This window comes from Elephas maximus, chromosome 26 (genome assembly GCF_024166365.1).
Source record: "Elephas maximus indicus isolate mEleMax1 chromosome 26, mEleMax1 primary haplotype, whole genome shotgun sequence".
NCBI lineage: Eukaryota > Metazoa > Chordata > Mammalia > Proboscidea > Elephantidae > Elephas > Elephas maximus.
Window position 1 is genome coordinate 18,669,340 of NC_064844.1, and position 19,899 is coordinate 18,689,238.

Genomic DNA, 19,899 nt, shown 5'->3' on the forward strand with positions numbered 1-19,899 from the left:
AGCTGATTTAGTTAATTATTCATCGTGTTTTATTTTATAGAGACCTAGCCAGCCAAGCCAGGCAATATGCTGCTATTGCTGCTAAAGAACAGAACGACCTTCAAGAGGAGTCCGCGTCTGCTCGTGGAAAGAATGTCGGACAATTTGAGTGGGCTCTAATGAGACTAGATGATTCTGTCCGAAGAACTGGCCGCATCCCAAAGACACTTCTAGAAAAAATCTTTATGAACACGTGCCGCTCAGGTATTTCAAAATTTTCTGTTCAGAAAGTTGAACTCCTTTATGAGAATGTATTTGGGGGCAAGCACATTATAGAGTACATCATCGAATGTTTTTAGTTGCTTGTCATGCTCTTTTCATCGTCATGATTTTTTGCTATGACTCTCTTTGTCTTTTCAACTCAGCTGGACAAAATTGGGACTATCTAGAATATTTTGGTTATTTGTTCTAGAGTCAGCAAATAAAAATTGTCTTTTTGCTTTGCGTAGCTTGTAGAAGAGTCGCTTTCGGTGGTGAACTGTTTCAGAAGATACCAGTTTGTCTTCATCTTCCGTTGTATAATGTCAGCTTTTCTTAAGATGATCGTATGTGACAGATTTCCAGAAAGACTAATCATTATTTCCCTTTCATTTTCACTTAGTTACTAAAATCTACCTGGGCCACTTATACCCTTCATACTCTGATGAAAGCTATAGGTACTCCACCCAGCCCCCCCCCCCCCAAAAAATGCCCACATACAGATTTTTATATGCACTTCCAGGGTATTTATCAGCTTGATGAAGCCCATCTTATGGGTCTCAACCAGATAAGAAGCATAGCTATAAAACTTAAGGATGAAGGATACCAAAAAAGTATAAATTGTAACAGTATAATTGTGTGCATTTCAAGATTCTGTATCATTTGGCACCCTGGTGGCTCAGTGGTTAAGAGCTACAGCTGCTAACCGAAAGATCGGCAGTTCAGATCTACCAGCCCTTCTTGGAAACCCTATGGGGCAGTTCTGCTCTGTCCTGTAGGGTTGCTGTGAGTTGGAATCAACTCAGTGGCAGTGGGTTGGGTTTGGTATCGTTTCTTTCTCTAACCTTCATTTCTTTTGTTTTGATTTTTAATAGCTTTATTGAGATACCATACAATTTGCCCATTTGAAGTATACAATTCGGTAGCTCTTCAGAGTTGTACAGTTGTCACCATCATCGATTTTAGTACACTTCCATCACCCCATCCTCCTAGACACCATCCCCAGTCCCTTCCAGCCCTAGGCAACCGCTAGCCTACTTTCTGTCTCTGTAGATTTGCCAGCTCTGGGTATTTCACATAAATGGAATCATACAGTAGGTTATTTTGTTTTGTTTTAAGTCATGCTTTTAGGTGCATGTAGATAAAAGTCACGGATAAAGAGAGAAGGAAGTTTGTGTTATTTTGTAACTGATTATAAACCTAAATTTATTATTCCTAGGTTTTACTTGTCTGGCTTTGTACAATTTCATAAGATGCTGAAAGGCTTAGCCTTTGAATTGCAGCAAACACTGTGTATAAATTAGGCTTTTTGTATTTCATAGATTCGTGTTCTTAGCCGTCTTAACAAAGCAAACCGATGATAAGAATTCAAGTTATAACTTTTAATAAAATTGTAAAAGATACCTGTGGATAAGGATGGGATTTTCCAAATTTATGCCTACTTTCTTAATATTACCTGTGGTGGGCCGGGAGACTCTTGAGTATTTATAGACTTCAGTTTAAATTTTGATATTTATCTATATGATACTGGTTCTGTGTTAAATAGTATTTTAATCTTTTTTTTTAGTAGGTACCCCTGGCAGTAATCAAGTCTTGCTTCTTCTGCGCAGCTGTGGTTCTCTCTTGCCTGAACTAACGCACTCAGAGCGAACAGAATTTGTTCATAGGATATGGGACCAACTTCAAAAATTGGGTATGATTGTATCATTATAGATAACATATCAAAGGTGTAGGTATTTTTTCTTTTAGAAAAAAAGTGTTTCTTTACATAAATGCTGTAATTCAATCTTGTACAAGGGCGACTTGATTTACTTTTTTTTGGGTAATACGATTTATTTGGTGAGTTATAGTGACATCTAGGGGCATTAATAATGAAATAATTTTTCTTAATTTTTCATAAGCATTACTTTTATAGTAAGTTAAGAAAAAGAACAAAGTAGAAAACTTTTTGGTCTGTCAAAGTTATAAATGCGCACGCTGTTTGACCCGGCAGTTTCATTTGTTAGAATTTAGATACAGATATACTCACATGGACAAAAGGACATCGTTTATTGTAGCTTGTTTCTGATAGTGAGAAGTTGGAACCAATTCTCCTGTCCCTCAGTAGGAGATTGGATAAATAAATTACGGAGGATCCATAAAATGGAATGCTGTGCTACTGCTAAAAAAAATTAAAAATTCTTCAAATACTCATAGGAATATTCTTTAAGATATAAATGAAAATTAAGGTACAGAACTTGTGTGTAGTATCTTACCATTTTAAGGAGAAGTCTTTACGTGTGAGTGTGTACACATATGCATATCAAATATTAAAATAATTCTGGAAGGATGTATTAGAAACTGGTAAATACTGGATACAATTTTTATTCTATACCTCTTGGAACTTTTTCAGTTTTGAACCATGAGAATATAGTACCTATTCAAAATATAGTTTTAAAAGGCCATTTGAAAAAATCTTTAACATATTAAAATCTAAAACCAACAACTAATATGTGTAATGGCAATGGAATAAGCTGTGAAACAATAATAGAAATTATTTTTTTAGGTGTCGTGATTGTTTGCCTGTAAAATCCCATAAAATTAACTTACAATAAGGTAGCTAGGCATATAAAATGTTCAAGAATCTCTAACTTTCCTAGTTAGGGAATAAAATGGATAAAAAAATCCAATTCAGTATAGCCACAAAAAAGAAGTGTGTAGGACCTATATGAAAAAAACTACTATAGAATAGACAGATCCTTACAGTTTTGAATGGATCTAGAACTGTGTAGGACCTATATGAAAAAACTACTATAGAATAGACAGGCCCTTACTCACAGCTTTGAATGGATCTAGAATTCATTCTGATGACTAGTTAATTTTTGTAAAGTTTTAAAAAAATTTTATAGATAAATGTTGGATTTCAGGAGGAAATATTTTTGCCATCCATAGAACTGTGACCTAGTAGCTATTAACCTGCCAGTGTGGCAAAAAAAAACAAACCTGGTAGTGTTCTGCTGCTGAACATTGTTCAGTTGGACGTGGTTGCCTGTAAGGCCCTGTGTAGAACGTTAGAGGTTGGCTTCTCTAGCCTAGATTCCTAACATGTTGTCTAGGTTCCAGTCCTGTGGTCACTTACTAGCCCTGTGGCCTTGGACAAACAGAAGAGGCGGTTTTCCTGATCCATAAGATAACAGTACCTGCCTCAGTGCTGTGGTGAAGGATAACTGAGCCTCTGTATTCAGAGCACTTAGTACAGTGCCTGAAACAGTAAGTCTACACGTTTCCTATTATCAAAACAAGTACTAATTTAATAGAACAGGTTTCTGCCTCATAATCTAGCGCCAACCGTGATCACCGCCCTCTGTGGCCACAGGCAGTTGAATAAAAATAAGAAATTTGATGGTTGAAAATTTAGTGAAACATATGGTAGGGTTTGAGACTGATAAGGCGGCCATGGTGTCAGGAGTGGAGTTGTAAGGCCGAGCGGCGGGAACCTTAATTGGTCCAGCCTGAGGCAAATGGACGCAAGGATTTCGAAGGGCATTTGGAATACAGGTAGTTAACAGTGTCAGACTAGAAATGGTGCTGAGCAACTGGAATTGGAGTGGTTCCTTCAAAAAGAGGTTTTGGGTAGCCTGGGTAGTGAACAAGCAGAATTGCCAACACAGTCTTACCTGTGAAAAACCAACTGCAGCCACAACCCATCCATCTCAGGGACTGTAATGTGTGAGGACTGCTGGATATGGAAAAATCTTCCAGTCGCTTTTAAATACAGGGGCATTGTCAGCTTTTTCTAACAGAAGGGAGTACTGTGCTTCAGAAGTAAGAGACCTCTTTTTTTTTAATTGTGCTTTAAGTGAAAGCTTACATTCAGGTTAGTTTGTCATACAAAAATTTATACACACGTTGTTATATGACCCTAGTTGCTTTCCCTGCAATGTGACAGCGCACTCTGCCTTTCCACCCCGGACTTCCCATGTCCGTTCAGTAAGAAACCTCTTAATATCTGAATAGGCAGTTACTTATGACTGTATGGTAAGTATGTCTTACATGCTGAACTTGCTCTGTTCTGACAGGATTTCTGTATAGATGGGTCTAAGTATTAAGGTAGATGGGTGAAATGCTAATGTGGTATACCCCCACCCCCATTCCCCCTTTTTGGGCTCAATTTAGGTGCACGTGATTTATTTCAATTGTGATTGAGATACTTTTCAAAACATTTGGTTAACAAAAATTCGATTACCATTTCCTTTGTAGGTACTACATATGACATAAGTCACTACAATGCTTTACTTAAAGTCTATCTTCAGAATGAATATAAATTCTCACCCACGGACTTCTTGGCAAAGATGGAGGAAGCAAATATCCAACCCAATCGGGTAGGTGTTTGCTGCTGCAAATCATTAGTGGTCACATTCACTTCTTTTTTTTTTTACCGATAAGAAAATATTCACTGGCCCGTTTCATTGACAGGTGACATACCAGAGGTTGATTGCTGCTTATTGTAACGTAGGAGATATTGAAGGTGCCAGGTACGGATCTCTGTACATTTGTAAATTCTGTAAACCTAGAATGTTTTCACTCTTTTTTAGAAAAGAAAGTTTCTTCTTTAGTTAGGGAAATTATTTTGGAAGCAGTTTAATCTAGCAAGTATAATTTGAATAAAGTATAAAATTGTTGTGTAAGACAGGAAAAATAGGTTCATAATTGATGTTTTAATGAAAAATTTGTTTTACCGGAACGGAGGTTTAAAATTGTTGAGGTATAAAACTATCTTTGCTTTTTTTCTTTTTTTGAGTATTGCCTAATATTCTTAGCTGTTTAAACTGTTCATTTGAAGAACTGGGTATAATCGCTTTACTTCACTGACTCCTTTAAATTCAGTAGGAGTGTTTCTCAGCTTATGTAAAATTTACTGCTCTTCTGGATGGAGGATTTGGGAAATCAGGGATAACTTGAAATGTACAATCTCATTTTTAAGTAAATGAATCTTATTAAGCCTTATGCTTTTTAACGGTTAATTAGTAGTATATAACAAACAATCAGATTTTTAAAAATTACCAAGTATTCTTTGTGAGAGTACCTCTTATTTATATTTTCAGGGAATGGAATTGAGTAGGAAGGAGTAGGTTTTCACTTTGAAGTTTTAAAAACAAGTATGTGTTACGGTTATATTTTAGAAACAAAAAATAAGACAAAGTAATTCAAGGCCTGATTCTATAGATGTTGTAAAAACTGTTTTTGATGTATATTTCCAAGAAATGTCTTCCTTTCTTTTTTCGTTACAGCAAGATTCTTGGATTTATGAAAAGCAAGGATCTTCCAGTGACAGAGGCCGTGTTTAGTGCCCTTGTTACAGGGCACGCAAGAGCTGGGTAATGTTCAAAACAAGATCTGGGTTCTTAAGGGAGGTTTCAATTAGAAATTATTAAACCATGTTTATCTACCCCCTCAAAAAATCTGTGGGAGGTAGAGCATATTAATTCTTTCAATAACTTGCTCGTAATGTTTCACACAACTTTAAAATTATCCTGCTTTAAAAATTGGGCCTGAATTGTACATGTAGAAACTGTCGAATTAGTGTATGTTTTGCTGTGTATATTCCCAACAACAACAACAAAATAAATTAATTTAGAAAAAAAAATTGGGCCTGATCCAAAGTAACTAACTTTGTGAAGCTTATTACTGCTTTGTTGGTGTCCTGGAAAATATTTTTATTTTTGAAGAGTCAGTTAATAAATGCTATTCTTCCCTTAAAAGACTAATTTTAGCTTAATGTAAGAGAGCACATTATTTAATGTTCATGTAGTTATTACACAATTTGATTTCTTTTTTGGAAAAGTTACTTGTCCAAATTTGAGGTGTTTATGATCTTGTTTCAAAAACATGCAACCAGTTGAAAATATACTTGCCCCTTTTTGAGATTATCATGATTCTGAATTGTACTGAAGAATTTTCAATTTTGTAAGAATAGGCAATAAATTGTAGATTGAATAGTAATATTATGTTTTTGACAATTTGACCTTATTATAGTAGTCTGAAGGAGCCCCAGTGGTGCAGTGGTTAAAGTGTGGTTGTCTGCTAACTGAAAGGTCAGCGGTTCATATCTACCAGCTGCTCCATGGGAGAAGGATGTGGCAGTCTGCTTCCGTAAAGACCTCAGCCTTGGAAACTCTATGGGGCAGTTCTACTCTGTCGTGTAAATTCCCTAGGAGTTGGGATTGACTTCAGTGGTAGAGGGTTCCGTTTTAGATAGTAGTCTGTTTTCTTTTGATTAACTTACAGGGATATGGAGAATGCAGAAAACATTATCACAGTTATGAAAGAGGCTGGAATTGAGCCTGGTCCAGACACATACTTAGCATTGTTGAATGCATATGCTGAGAAGGGCGACATTGACTGTGTTAAGCAGGTATGACTTGTGTGATGTAAATAAGTAGTATACTTCAAAATCATTTGTGTAAACTAGTATGTTTTGCATAAGGCAGAAAAGTATAGTTTATACAGCTCTTTTTAAAGTACTGCAGTGTTTAAGGATAATTCTTATTATAATTCAGAACTTTGGTATTGATATTACTGTTACTGTCGAAGTTGAGTATTTCCCACTATTTTATAGAGTAAATCCAGATAGTGTTTATTTCTAATATTTTGTATCTTGTTATTTTAACTTATCTAACTTTAAAATAAAATGCGAAATAACACTGGTTTCACAAGAACACCAAGGTCACACGACAACTATGAGCCCAAGAGACAGAAAGGGCCACATGAACCAGAGCCTTACATCATCCTGAGACCAGAAGAACTAGATGGTGCCTGGCCACAACCGATGACTGCCCTGACAGGGAGCACAGCAGAGAACCCCTGAGGGAGCAGGAGATCAGTGGGATGCAGACCCCAAATTCTCATAAAAAGACCAGACTTAATGGTCTGACTGAGACTAGAGGAATCCCGGCGGTCATGGTCCCCAAACCTTCTGTTGGCCCAGGACAGAAACCGTTCCTGAAGACAACTCATCGGACATGGAAGGGACTAGACAATGGGTTGGAGAGAGATGCTGATGAAGAGTGAGCTACTTGTATCAGGTGGACACTTGAGACTGTGTTGGCATCTCTCCTGTCTGGAGGGGAGATAGGAGGGTAGAGAGGCTTAGAAACTGGTGAAATTGTCACGAAAGGATAGACTGGAAGAGCTGACTCATTAGGGGGAGAGTAAGTGGGAGTGTGGAGTAAGGTGTATATAAGCTTATGTGTGACAGACTGACTTGATTTGTAAACGTTCACTTAAAGCTCAATAAAAATTATTTTAAAAAAAAAAGAGATTGACTCAAGATATAACCTAAAAAAAAAAAAAAAAACACTGGTTTCTAACTTTTCTTCTAATTTCTGGAATTGTCTGTAGACTTTGGAGAAGGTGAAGAAGTCTGATATTTATCTTATGGACCGGGATTTATTGCAAGTTATCTTTGCCTTCAGTAAAGCCGGGTATCCTCAGTATGTCTCAGAAATTTTGGAAAAAATTACATATGAAGGAAGATATATTCCAGGTAGTATTTTAAAAATTGATTTGCATAAAAATTTGGATTGTGACTCTAAAATGATGGAAAAGGCATCCCCTTAACAGTAGGGGAGTATGGATTGTGGTTGATGAACACAAGACTCTTAAAGACAGCATAGTAAGCTAAAAAACTTGAGTTGATGAATGGCAATGTTTTGATTTGGAAGTATTTCATCATTATTTTTAACATATACCTTAAAATAAGTCAGGCAGATCTTTTTGCTGTTTGCAGTCATAATTTTGTTTTCAGTCCTGGTTACAGTGTAAAAATATTGTTCAATTCAGTAAAAAAAGATGTCTTTTCTTCCCAGATGCAATGAACCTCATTTTGCTTTTAGTCACGGAAAAAATGGAAGATACAGCGTTGGAAATTTTATTAGCATGTCCTGCACCAAGAAAAGAGAATCTGAGTGATTTCGGAAGTTTCTTTTTACAGCATTGTGTGACAATGAATACGGTATTCTATCCATTTTTACTTTGTACGTAATAAGCAGTGAAATAAGATTCTTTAAAATATAGTGAAATATTATAAAATTAGAATTAGAAATAGGATGAGGACATCAAATCCTGAAAGTGGTAAAATATTTGCAGAAGGTCAAATGACAGAATCCTTGCAAATTTAGCTGATGTGTGACTTTTTTTTTCCCCCTAGCCTGCAGAGAAGCTGCAAGACTACTGTAAGAAGTTAAAGGCAGCCCAGATGCATTCCTGTCCTTTACAGTTCACACTGCATTGTGCTTTGTCAGCCAGAAAAGCTGGTACTGTATTTTTATAATGGAAATCAATGTAAATAAATTTTGCTGAAGTAGCTTTGTAATAATATTTTATGGTATCTCTTTCAGATTTGGCAAAAGCTCTAATGGAGGCTCTGAAGGAAGAAGATTTTCCTGTCAGAGCTCATTATTTCTGGCCACTGCTGGCTGGTCATCAGAAGGAGAAAAATGTTCAAGGTTAAGTTTTCCCTTTATAGATTTGTAATGGTTCAGAGATCTAGTTTATATACACATCGAACTGAAGTCTTTGGGAAAACATATTTATTCCTGAGTAGGAGATCTTCTGAGAAAATGGAATCATCATAAGTTATAATAAAAAGTATTTCTAAAGCATTTTTAAAAACAAAACCTGATGGACTTCTTTCATCTTAATTTCATTTCTTAATTGATCTCTAATCTTGATATTCAGGTTCGTAAGCATAGTTTTAAACAGCACAAAATTTTTAAGTTTTTAAGAAACTCTAGTTCTTGATTTCACATCCACTGTTTGAAATTAGTTTGTCTAATCCTTAAGGAAGATTTAAAGGTAAAGTCGCATACAGTCAGGTTCATCACAATAAGAAGCGTGGCCATTTTCTTTGTGGGCCAGCCTGTCTCTTCTTAGCTGAGCTGTGTTACAGTAAGGAAAGGCGGAAAACTTTGATTGGAAAGTGAGTGCTCGTGACCTGACAGTCTGGTGATTGAAGGACAGAAATGCTCAATCTTTCAGGTCCTTAAGTAGGTTTAAGCATTTAGCATGCTTTTCCCTGGTACACATGGGATGTCTATAGGATGTGAATAAGAATCGAACAAATATTAAATTTTAGAGTACAGTATCTAATTCTTGGGTTTGCATTATTGGTAATTCAGAAAGAGTAGTCTCATAAAAAGATGCTTTTAACAGAAGTACTTCCCCCTTGGGGAAACAAAAAATGGTCTTTTTCATTTTATCTCTCAGTATAATGTGCTTTAGAATGAGATGTAGAGTTGTTAGGGTGACATTGGGTGACAAACAAAATGCACAAACAACAAAAAAAAAGTGCTTTTAGCACACTTTCATATTGCAATTTTATTTTAAATATATAGTCGTCTTTGGGTTTAAAGGAATATTGAAACAAGTATTCCCTAATTGTTTCTGGCTTTAAAAGTCTCTAAATCCTTTTTAGAAAAATCCTTGTAAAAACAATATGCTATTTGATTAACTCTTTACGTATCCTCCAGCTCTGAAATCTTCAAGAGGAACCTTTAACTTCGTGTTTTTGAACCACAGAAAGATTACATCATTCCTTGAGAATCTATAGGTATATTAGTGTTGTCCACCTTTACACAGGATATGAAAATAGTTTTGGTCCCCTGTTGAATATTCGTCTATTCTTCAGGTAACTTTGCTTCCCCCAACCATCTCACGGTACCTAGACTTGAATTAGGTAAATATAAAAGAAGTTAGGTAATTTCTTTTTACGGTTGTAGCTTGAACTAGTAGAAAAATAGGCTTTATCTTGAATTCATCTTTTCTTAGAATCTTAGAAGTTAGATTTCAGAACTGGCCTCTTGAAACCTCACATTTTATGAACGAAGAGACAGAGGTGCAAAGAGGTTCGTTGACTGACCTGTGACTCCGTAAACATCTACCTGTTGGTAGTCCTAGGATTAGGGCTGAGGTTCTCCTCCTCCTATTTTAAACACCCTTTTTATACCACATCACTTTCATATTAGACTTTGTAAATATTATACTGCATTTGTAAAAAGTCTTAGCTTTTGGTTAACAATCGGGTACCAGTTTTTATTTACCATTGGGACATTTAAAAAAGAGATACCAACTTTTTTAATCAAAGAAAATTTTATCTGGAAAACCCAAAAGCTTATCTTTACTGAGCACTGTGACTTGAGAATATAAGGGATTGTCTATAAAAAGTAGGTTCTCCCTGGCAGAAGGTCCTAAAAATATATATTCTGTAGCCTTTCTTCATATGACAGGGAGCTGGCCGTGTATTCCATATAGTTTCTTTAGTGTAAGGTAAGAAGTTAATATTCATATTAGTGCAGCGAACTTGTTGTTTGTCTTATGTTGGTTACTGCCTGTCCTGTGAATTCACCCATGGAAATTATATGTAAGGAGCCCTGGTGACGCAGTTGTTAAAGCACTTGCCTGGTAACTGAAAGGTCGGTAGCTCGAACCGGCCAGCTGTTCTGCAGAAGAAAGATGTGGCAGTCTGCTTATGTGAAGATTTATAGCCTTGGAAACTCTGTGGGGCCATGCTCCTCTGTCCTGTAGTGTCGCTGTGAGTCAGAATTGACTTGACGGCAGTGGGTGGTAGTGGGTGGCCTGTGAAAGCTAGGTATAAACTGGTAGAAATAACAGGAAAGCAATGACTGGAATGATGTAGATGCCGAGGAGCGTTTCATAAGGAATAGATAAAATTCTTCAGGAAATAAAGAGATTTGGAGGTTAGATAAAACCGAAGGAAGAGGTCTCAATAATAGAATGATCAAATTTCTATTGAACTGTGGAATTTTCCTTGCTAAAAATTAAGCTATCCCCAACCCCTTTAAAGGGTTCCTCTAATGACTTTCTCGTGGTTCGTCTTAACCATTATTTTTCTCAGTAGCACAAGTAGAAAAGTCACCACTTAGAGTAATACATTTTTAGCAAGTTGGCCTAAATGAGGTGGACTAACCCAGAATTATTGGGGGTCTGCACCCTTTGGCATATTTAGAAAATATGAAAGTAAGAATATAAGAGGGTAAAATGTATAAGGAAGGGCCAGTCTAAGGTCTTGGTGCCAGCTGAGCAAAGTGGCTAAAGAAAGGGAAGTTACTTTTCAAGTATTGAGCTATTGCCTCGTAATAAAGTGAACGCGCTGGGCAAGGTCTAAAATCATTTAAACAGTTATAGTCAGGTAAACCATCCTATCTTTTCTAATACTTTGCACTATTTTAATTCAAAGCATTTTGAAAGGAGACTTCTATCCAGATTCATGAGAATTTTTTGTGGCTCCTTTTGAGATACTTTATTAGAATGTTTATTTACTCTTAGGTTAGATTTTCTAAGTTCACAGACATTCCGGATTCATTGTTATCAAGTTAACATAAAATTACTTCAACCAGCTGGCAAAATTGTCATGAAAGGAGAGACTGGAAGGGCTGACTCATTAGGGGGAGAGCAAGTGGGAGTACGGAGTAAGGTGTATATAAACTTATATGTGACCGTCTGACTTGATTTGTAAACGTTCACTTGAAGCTCAATAAAAGTTAATAAAAAAAAAAAAAGATTACCTCAACCCTTTTTGTTTTAAAAAGAAATGAGTTGTATTTTTTGAGGATTTATTGTAGTTATCTTCAATCAAACACTTTTTTCCTCCTGATTGGTAAGTGCTTCCCTCCTTGATCTGATGGTAGTTATTTAAGTGAATTATCTTTGTAGCCTCTCAGGATGACTGTGGGAATGACTGAACTGACCTGAGCAGAAGTTGCAAGCCCAGGTTTTTTTTTGAAACCTGCTTTTGTTTCAGCTAGAAAGATACACCAAGTTACAAGTAACAGCATTACTGATCATCTAAATGACCAGAATGTGTCCCTCCCCCGTAAACATTATTGAAAAAAATAAAAAATTAAGACACTGAAATACATCATTGTTACTTTTAATACTGGTATTTTTAGGGTTTCAACACAATTTGTTTTTTTCTTTAATTTTAAATGGCCACGCTGAGAGGTAAATAAGGAGCTTGGTTATCATCATTCCTGTATTACAGACAAGGAACCACTAAAGGCCACGCCTTTTGGTGGCAGAACAGGGTCTTGATCCCAAGGAAAAAGCGTAGGTGTTAGCAGTCTTGTAGTGTTCCCATAAGCACCTGCCAGCAGTTGGGAGGCTTGGTTTCAGATCCAAGAGCTGCCACTAACTGTGACCTTGGAGAAATCACTTTCTTAAAATGACTAGATGACTTCTAGAGGTATTCGCCAGCTTCGTTTACATAGAAAAGTACATCCCCTAATTGAATCCAAAGCATCGTTAATACATTAGAGCTTGATACATAGATCCAAGCTGAGTTGTAATACTGGGATTCTTTTTGTTAAGCATGTTACAGCCACTTTTCTTGATGTCATCAATATCGCACTAAGCGTAGACCACAAGAATGTCTTTCATATTCCATTGTCCCTTCCACTGAGTGCCTTGAGACACACTGCCTCGCTTAATCCATGTATGGTAGTTAGAAGAATTAAGCAAACCAATATGTATAAAAGTGTCTGGAAAGCAGTTTCCATATTGCCATTTCTAGTATGTAAGCTAAGAGATAAAGGCTCAGAAAGGTGAAGTTATTTGCTCAGAGTTAGACTGCCATTAAGTGACAGAACCAGGGTTGAGAGCTAGGTTTCTTTAAGCTACAAAGCTTTTCGTGTCACTTCACCAGAGTGTCTCACTGTAAACCTAATTATTTACCTTAAATGGTGGTCATGGAAGCAACGTTACTGGCCAGAAAGGATGTTGGGGACATTAGATTAGCAGTTGAAAGGTAACTTAGCTTCGTTCTTTCAGATGCTTAGTCATCTTTGCACCTGAAGAAGAGCACGGTGTGATCACCTCCTTTTATGGTCATTATAAATGTTATTAGTACTGATTCCCAGTGAATTGTTTGAAGAATCATTCTAATTTTTTTAATTGTGCTTTCGGTGAAAGTTTCCAGAGCAAATTAATTTTTCATTCAAAAATTTTTACCCAAATTGTTCAGTGACATTGGTTGCAGATTTTGCAATGTGTCAGCACTCTGCCCCTTTCCACCCTTTTCTGTGGTTCCCTGTGTCCATTAGTCCAGTTTTCCTGTGCCTTCCTGCCTTCTCATGGTTGCATTTGGGCAGGTGTTGCCCATTTGGTTGTGTATACTTGAGTGAACTGAGAAGCTCGTTCTCCACGTGTGTTATTGTTTGTTATATAGGCCTGTGTAATCTTTGACTGAAAGGTGGGCTTTGGGAGTGGCTTAGCAGGGTGTCTAGGGGCCGTAGTCTCGGGGGTTCCACCAGTCTCTGTCAGACCAGTAAGTGTGTTCTTTTTTTGTGAGTGTGTGAATTTGAATTTTGTACATTTTTCGCCCACTCTGTCTGGGACCCTCTACTGTAATCTCTGTCAGAGCAGTCTGTGGTGGTAGATGGGTACCATGTAGTTTTTCTGGACACAGGCTGGTGGAGGCCGTGGTTCATGTGGTCCATGAGTCCTTTGAACTAACATTTTCCTTGTGACTTTGGTTTTCTTTCTCCTTTGCTCCTGTTGGGATGGAGCCAATAGTTGTAACTTATAAGGACGCTCACAAGCTTTTAAGACCCCAGATTTTGTTTAAAAATATTGTTGTTTATGTGTATTAAATGGCTAACTACACACACATTCTCCTAAGTTTATAATAAATAAGCACATGCTTTTGTTTTTTTTAATTGTTTTTACGTCTTGAAAAATACATTTAAACCTCTAAGATTTTGAAGATAATTAGGTAATTTTAAATATAAAGATCTTTTAAAATGTAAAAAGCTGTCCATACTCTGCATTTTATTTAAAAAAATATATACAAATATAATGTAGTCAGACATGGCCATATATCTTTGTACTAGAGCACATTATATAACACATTTATAGAAATTTTTTTTTCTGTAGGGGATATAGGGCAAAAATGGACTTTCAGGGGAAGTTTTAATGTGAAAGTAATGAAACTTAGAAGTAAGTTTTAAAAACCAAAGCTAGCGTGTCCTTTATGTTAAACTACAGCACCTGTCAAGTCAGGTGACACTCCAGTAGTTTTACACTTTTCTAGAATTAACTGGGTCTAATATAAAGAAATCAGTTTGTACTATTTGAAGCTGACTGAGGTTTTGGAAACCTTGGAATGGCCATTTAAGAAGTTATTAAAAGACTTTGCGGATGGGGAAAGGAGAAAAACAACTAAACTTTTTAAATTTTAAATGCAAAGAGACAATAATTCCTTACAATCAAATTGCTCTCTATCCATTTTATATTCTTATATTGTAAAATATGAAGGAGTCAGAAGTTAGTAACAATTAGGGATTTTTTCTTTTTTTTATGTAAGTACTTAAAAGCACTTTTGAAACTGGCTTTGTCTTTGACAGATTTCCCCTTACGAACCCCACCCTGCAAAGTCCATCTACTTTGCTAGCATTTATTCTTGCCAAGTTTCATTGTCTAGGTCCCCCATTGCCCTATAATAGCAGTGGTGTTTTATCATCTCTCTTCAGTTGGGGTGCCAAATACATTAGGCATATTGCTTAATTGTTTGAAGTTTCGTTATAGTCATAATTTCTAGGGCATTTCCCTAATACTCACTGGTGAGTTAATAGAGGGAAATGAAGAATAGAGGAATTTATTTTTTTCTTTTATCATCTTACTTCCAATTCTGTTTGCTTTTCTGCCTTTTAGAAGAACAAAATACTGAGGATTTTTCCTGCATTGTGATTCAGAAAGTAATTGAACCAAAGTTTGTGATCTTTTGTAATTTATTTCAAGTTTTTCATCACTGTGCTTCCATTTTTTATCTTCTAGGTATTATTGAAGTCCTCAAAGGAATGCACGAAGTGGGGATCAATCCTGATCAGGATACTTACATAACCTACGTGTTTCCTTGCTTTGATAGCGTAAAGTCAGCACGGACTGTTCTGCAGGTGCGTGGAACTGCGGTTTTAATTTCATAATTGAAGAGAATTTCTTTTCTCCTTAATGTTTAATGCAGTGGTGACCCCCCAAAAAAGGTTATTGAACTTTATTTTCTAAAGCTTTATAAAAATATAGGGTAACATCTATATAGATTGAGCTTAAAAAGGACAAGCTGCATTTTCCTTCTGTGTTAAAAAGACAGTATGCCAATATTTAAATAAAACGATATTCACTGCTTAATCTCACCCTATAATGCAACTATGGAAACCCTGGTGGGGTAGTTGTTAAGTGCTATGGCTGCTAACCAAAGGGTCGGCAGTTCGAATCTACCAGGTGCTCCTTGGAAACTCTATGGGGCAGTTCTGCTCTGTCCTATAGGGTCGCTATGAGTTGGAATCGACTCGGTGGCAATGGGTAATGGGTGTAATGCAACTGTAGTTTTCATTTTTTGAATATTACTTTTCAGTGTATGTTTTTATGAACGCAAGCATAGTGTATTTGCTATCCTCTGTTATTTTTTATTTTAATAATCTTTTGTTTGTCTCCAAATCATTGTTTACCTGCCAAATACTTTTTGTCCCAGCAGAATAGACAAGGGTCTGATGAGGGGCATATGAAGAAGTTGACTCAGGCAGTGAGTTGGATCAGCAAGGGTTGCTGTTTCCATTTTCAAAGCAAAGAGCTGTACAATTAGGAACGACATGGCAGAGTAACAAATAATTTACCAGGGAATATTTTGTTCCAAAGATCTGCTTTCTAGGCGCTTACTTACATAATGCCTTGGTTTTTCTAATATTGTTAGAATGTTCCTTTCTTTCCTTCAAATAATTACATAATTATAATTCTCTTACAGATAGAGTTTATGTCTTGAGTGTTTATTTCTTTTACCTGAAAACTTAGAGTATTTTGAGCCTGTGCTATACATATTCTACTGTTAAAAAACAAATAATCGTTTCCACATTTTATCTCCCAGAATGTTTTCTTTCTCTGCAGAAATATGACCCAGGATTTCAATGCCTTCTTGATACTACTTTTGGTTTTTCACTAGTGGCTTATCTTAGGGAAAATCAGATCTCATTTGGGAACTTGTCTTAAATTTGGTTACATTCATTCTCAATTACCTTTTGCATCCATTGCCAGAATTTCAGTATTCAGTATTTGTTTTGGAGACAATGACTCTGTTATGTGCTTAATAGAATCTACAATATTGATACATTGTTATCTTTAGCTACACATGGATACAGTGCATATTGTATGTATTTTCAAAAAATTACATAATACATGTTTACTGATGTTAGGAAATAGAAGTGATATGACTACACAACTCATCCACAGTTCTTTGAGCTAGCCCTTATTGCTTAACCTCTGTAGATCCTCTCAGATGTGAGTGTATGCTTGAAAAATGTTTTAGAAAAAGATGGATTATACTATCCATATTACCCAGCAATGTATATGTTCAGTTAGCACCTTTCCATATCAATATAATTCCATAAATTCTTTTTTATGCCTCTATACTGTTTGTTGTATAAATATACCAGGATTTATTTTTATCAATTATTATTATCAAGGTGGCTTTTAATATTGGACTATCATAAAATGACCCAGTGAATATATTTGAGCTAAATTTTGGCCCGTATACTTAAATTATTAAACAAATGATGATATTGGGACAAGTGACTAATGATTTAGAGTTACAAAACAAATTGAATTTGATCCTCACCTCACTTTTTACATGCTGCTGTCCTGAGACGCGCTTGAGTTGGTTATGACTTGTAGCGACCTTGTGCACGAAGGACAAAGCACAGCCTGGTCCTGCGCCATCCTCACAATTGTTGCTATGTTTGAGCCCATTGTTGCAGCCGCTGTGTCAGTCTATCTCGTTGAGGGTCTTCCTCTTTTTCACCGACCCCGTACTTTGCCAAGCATGATGTACTTCTTCAGGGACTGGCCCCTCCTGATATTATACCCTAAGTATGTAAAACGAAGTCTTGCAATCTTTACTTTTAAGGAGAATTCTGGCTGTACTTCTTCCAAGACAGATTTGTTCTTTCTTATGGCAGTCCATGGTATATTCAGTATTCTTCAACATCATAATTAAATGCATCAGTTCTTCTTCGGTGTTCCTTATCCATTGTCCAACTTTCTTACGCAGATGAGGTGATTGAAAATACCATGGCTTGGGTCAGATGCACCTTAGCCTCAAAGTGACATCTTTGCTTTTCAACACTTTATTTGCCCAAGGCAATGCATTGTTTCTTGACTGCTGCTTTCATGGGTGTTATTTATGGATCCAGGTAAAATGAAATCCTTCAATCTTTTTCTCCATTTGTATGATGTTGCTTATTGGTCCAATTGTGAAGATTTTTGTTTTCTTTATGTTAAGGTGTAATCCATACTAGAGGCTATAGTCTTTGGTTTTCATCAGTATTTCAAGTCTTCACTTTCAGCAGACAGGGTTATGTCATATGCTTATTGCAGATTGTTAACGAGCCTTCCAATCTTTATGCTGCATTCCTCTTTATACAGTCCAGCTTCTCAGATTATTTGCTCAGCACATAGATTGAATAAGTATAATGAAAGAATACAACCCTGACATAAACATTTTCTAATCTTAAACCATGTAGTATCCCCTTGTTCGGTTTGAATGACTGTTTCTTGGCCTATGTACAGGTTCCTCATGAGCACAATTAAGTATTGTGGAATTCCCGTTCTTTACAATGTTATCCATAATTTGGAGCCAAGATCCATCTGACATCAGCAGTGATATCCCTCGTTCCGTGTCCTCTTCTGAATCCGGCTTGAATTTCTGGCAGTTGCTGTTGATATACTGCTACAATTGGCTTTTAATTTATCTTCACCATAATTTTACTTGCGTTTATCGTTAATGATACTTTTCGATAATTACCATATTCTGTTGAATCACCTTTCTTTGGAATGGGCCCATATATGGATCTCTTTTAGTCAGTTGGCCAGGTTAGCAGTCTTCCAAATTTCTTGGCATAAACAAGTGAGCGCTTCCAGCGTTGGATCCATTTGTTGAAACATTTCAATTGATATTCCGTCAATTCCTGAAGCCTTGTTTTTGCCAATGCCTTCAGTGCAATTTGGACTTCTTCCTTTAATATCATGGGTTCTTGATCATATGCTACCTTATGAAATGGTTGAATGCCAACCAGTTCTTTTTTGTAGGGTGACTCTTTTGTATTCCTTTACTTTATCTTCTTTTGATGTTTCCTGCATCATTCGGTTTTTTGCCTGTAGAATCCTTCAGTATTGCAACTTGAGGCTTGAATTTTTTCTTCAGTTCTTTTAGCTTGAGAAATAGTGAGCATGTTCTTCCCTTTTGTTTTCTAACTCCAGGTCTTTGCATATTATAATATTTTATTTTGTCTTCTCAAGCCACCCTTTGAAATCTCTGTTCAGCTCTTTTCAGTCATCATTTCTTCCATTCACTTTAGCTGCTTTACATTCAAGAGCAAGTTTTAGAATCTCTTCCAACATACATCTTGGTCTTTTCTTTCTTTCCTGTCTTTTAATGACATCTTGCTTTTTTCATGTTTGATGTCATCCCACAGCTCGTCTAGTCTTCAGTCATTCGTGTTCAGTGTGTCAAATCTGTTCTTGAGATGGTCTCTAAATTCAGGTGGGATATACTCAAAGCCGTATTTTAGTTCTCGTGGACTTGTTCTAATGGTCTTCAGCTTCAACTTGAACTTAGATATGAGCAATTGATGGTCTGTTCCACAGTTGACCCCAGCCTTGTTCTGACTGATGATATTGAGCTTTCCCATCGTCTCTTTCCACAGATGTATTCGATTTGATTCTTGTGATTTCATTTGGCAAGGCCCACGTGTATAGTTGCTGTTTTTATTGTTGAAAAAAGGTATTTGCAGTGAATAAGTCGTTGGTTTTGCAAAATTCTATCGTGCGATCTCTGGCATCATTTCTGTCACGGAGGCCATGTTTTCCAACTACTGATCCTCCTTCTCTGTTTCCAACTTTCGCATTCTAATCACCAGTAATTATCAGTGTATCTTGATTGCATGTTTGATCAATTTCAGACTGCAGAATTTGGTAAAAATCTTCAGTTTCTTTATCTTTGGCCGTAGTGGTTGGTGTGTAAATTTGAAAAACGGTTTTATTTGTTGCTCTTCCTTGTAGGCTTATGGATGTTTTCCTTTCACTGGCAGTGTTGTACTTCAGGATAGATCTTGAAATGTTCTTTTTTGACAATGAACGCAACGTCACTCCTCTTCTATTTGTCATTCTCGGCATAATAGGCCTTATGATTATATGATTCAGAATGGCCAATGTCAGCCCATTTTAGCTCACTAATGCCTAGGATATCAATCTTTATGTATTACATTTCATTTTTAACGACTTCCAGTTTTCCTCGATTCATACTTTGTACATTCCATGTTCTGATGACGTTCTCAGCTGTTTTTTCTCATTTTGAGTTGTGCCACATCAGCAAATGAAGGTCCTAGAAGCTTGGCTCCATCCACATCATTATGGTCAACTCTACCGTGAGCAGGCAGCTCTTCCCAGTCGTAGTTTGGGTGCCTTCCAACCTGAGGGGCCCATCTTGCACTGTATCAGATAATGTTCCGCTGCTTTCCATAAGGTTTTCACTGGACATTTTCTTCAGAAGTAGATTACCAGGTCCTTCTTCCTGGCCTGTCTTAGACTGGAAGCTCCACTGAAACCTGTCTACCAAGGGTG

At 36.6% G+C, this 19,899-nt stretch overlaps 1 protein-coding gene across 1 annotated transcript in view; it reads left to right on the plus strand.

Annotated features, from left to right (window-relative positions):
• Positions 1-19,899, plus strand: part of LRPPRC (leucine rich pentatricopeptide repeat containing) — a 116,368-nt gene that overhangs the window by 14,527 nt on the left and 81,942 nt on the right. Inside the window, exons 2-12 of the mRNA XM_049870147.1 lie at positions 41-243; positions 1,805-1,930; positions 4,477-4,598; positions 4,693-4,751; positions 5,508-5,594; positions 6,505-6,631; positions 7,618-7,762; positions 8,085-8,230; positions 8,426-8,531; positions 8,616-8,723; positions 15,067-15,185. Of these exons, the coding sequence (XP_049726104.1) occupies positions 41-243; positions 1,805-1,930; positions 4,477-4,598; positions 4,693-4,751; positions 5,508-5,594; positions 6,505-6,631; positions 7,618-7,762; positions 8,085-8,230; positions 8,426-8,531; positions 8,616-8,723; positions 15,067-15,185 (1,348 nt within the window). The remainder of the gene's footprint in view (positions 1-40; positions 244-1,804; positions 1,931-4,476; positions 4,599-4,692; positions 4,752-5,507; positions 5,595-6,504; positions 6,632-7,617; positions 7,763-8,084; positions 8,231-8,425; positions 8,532-8,615; positions 8,724-15,066; positions 15,186-19,899) is intronic.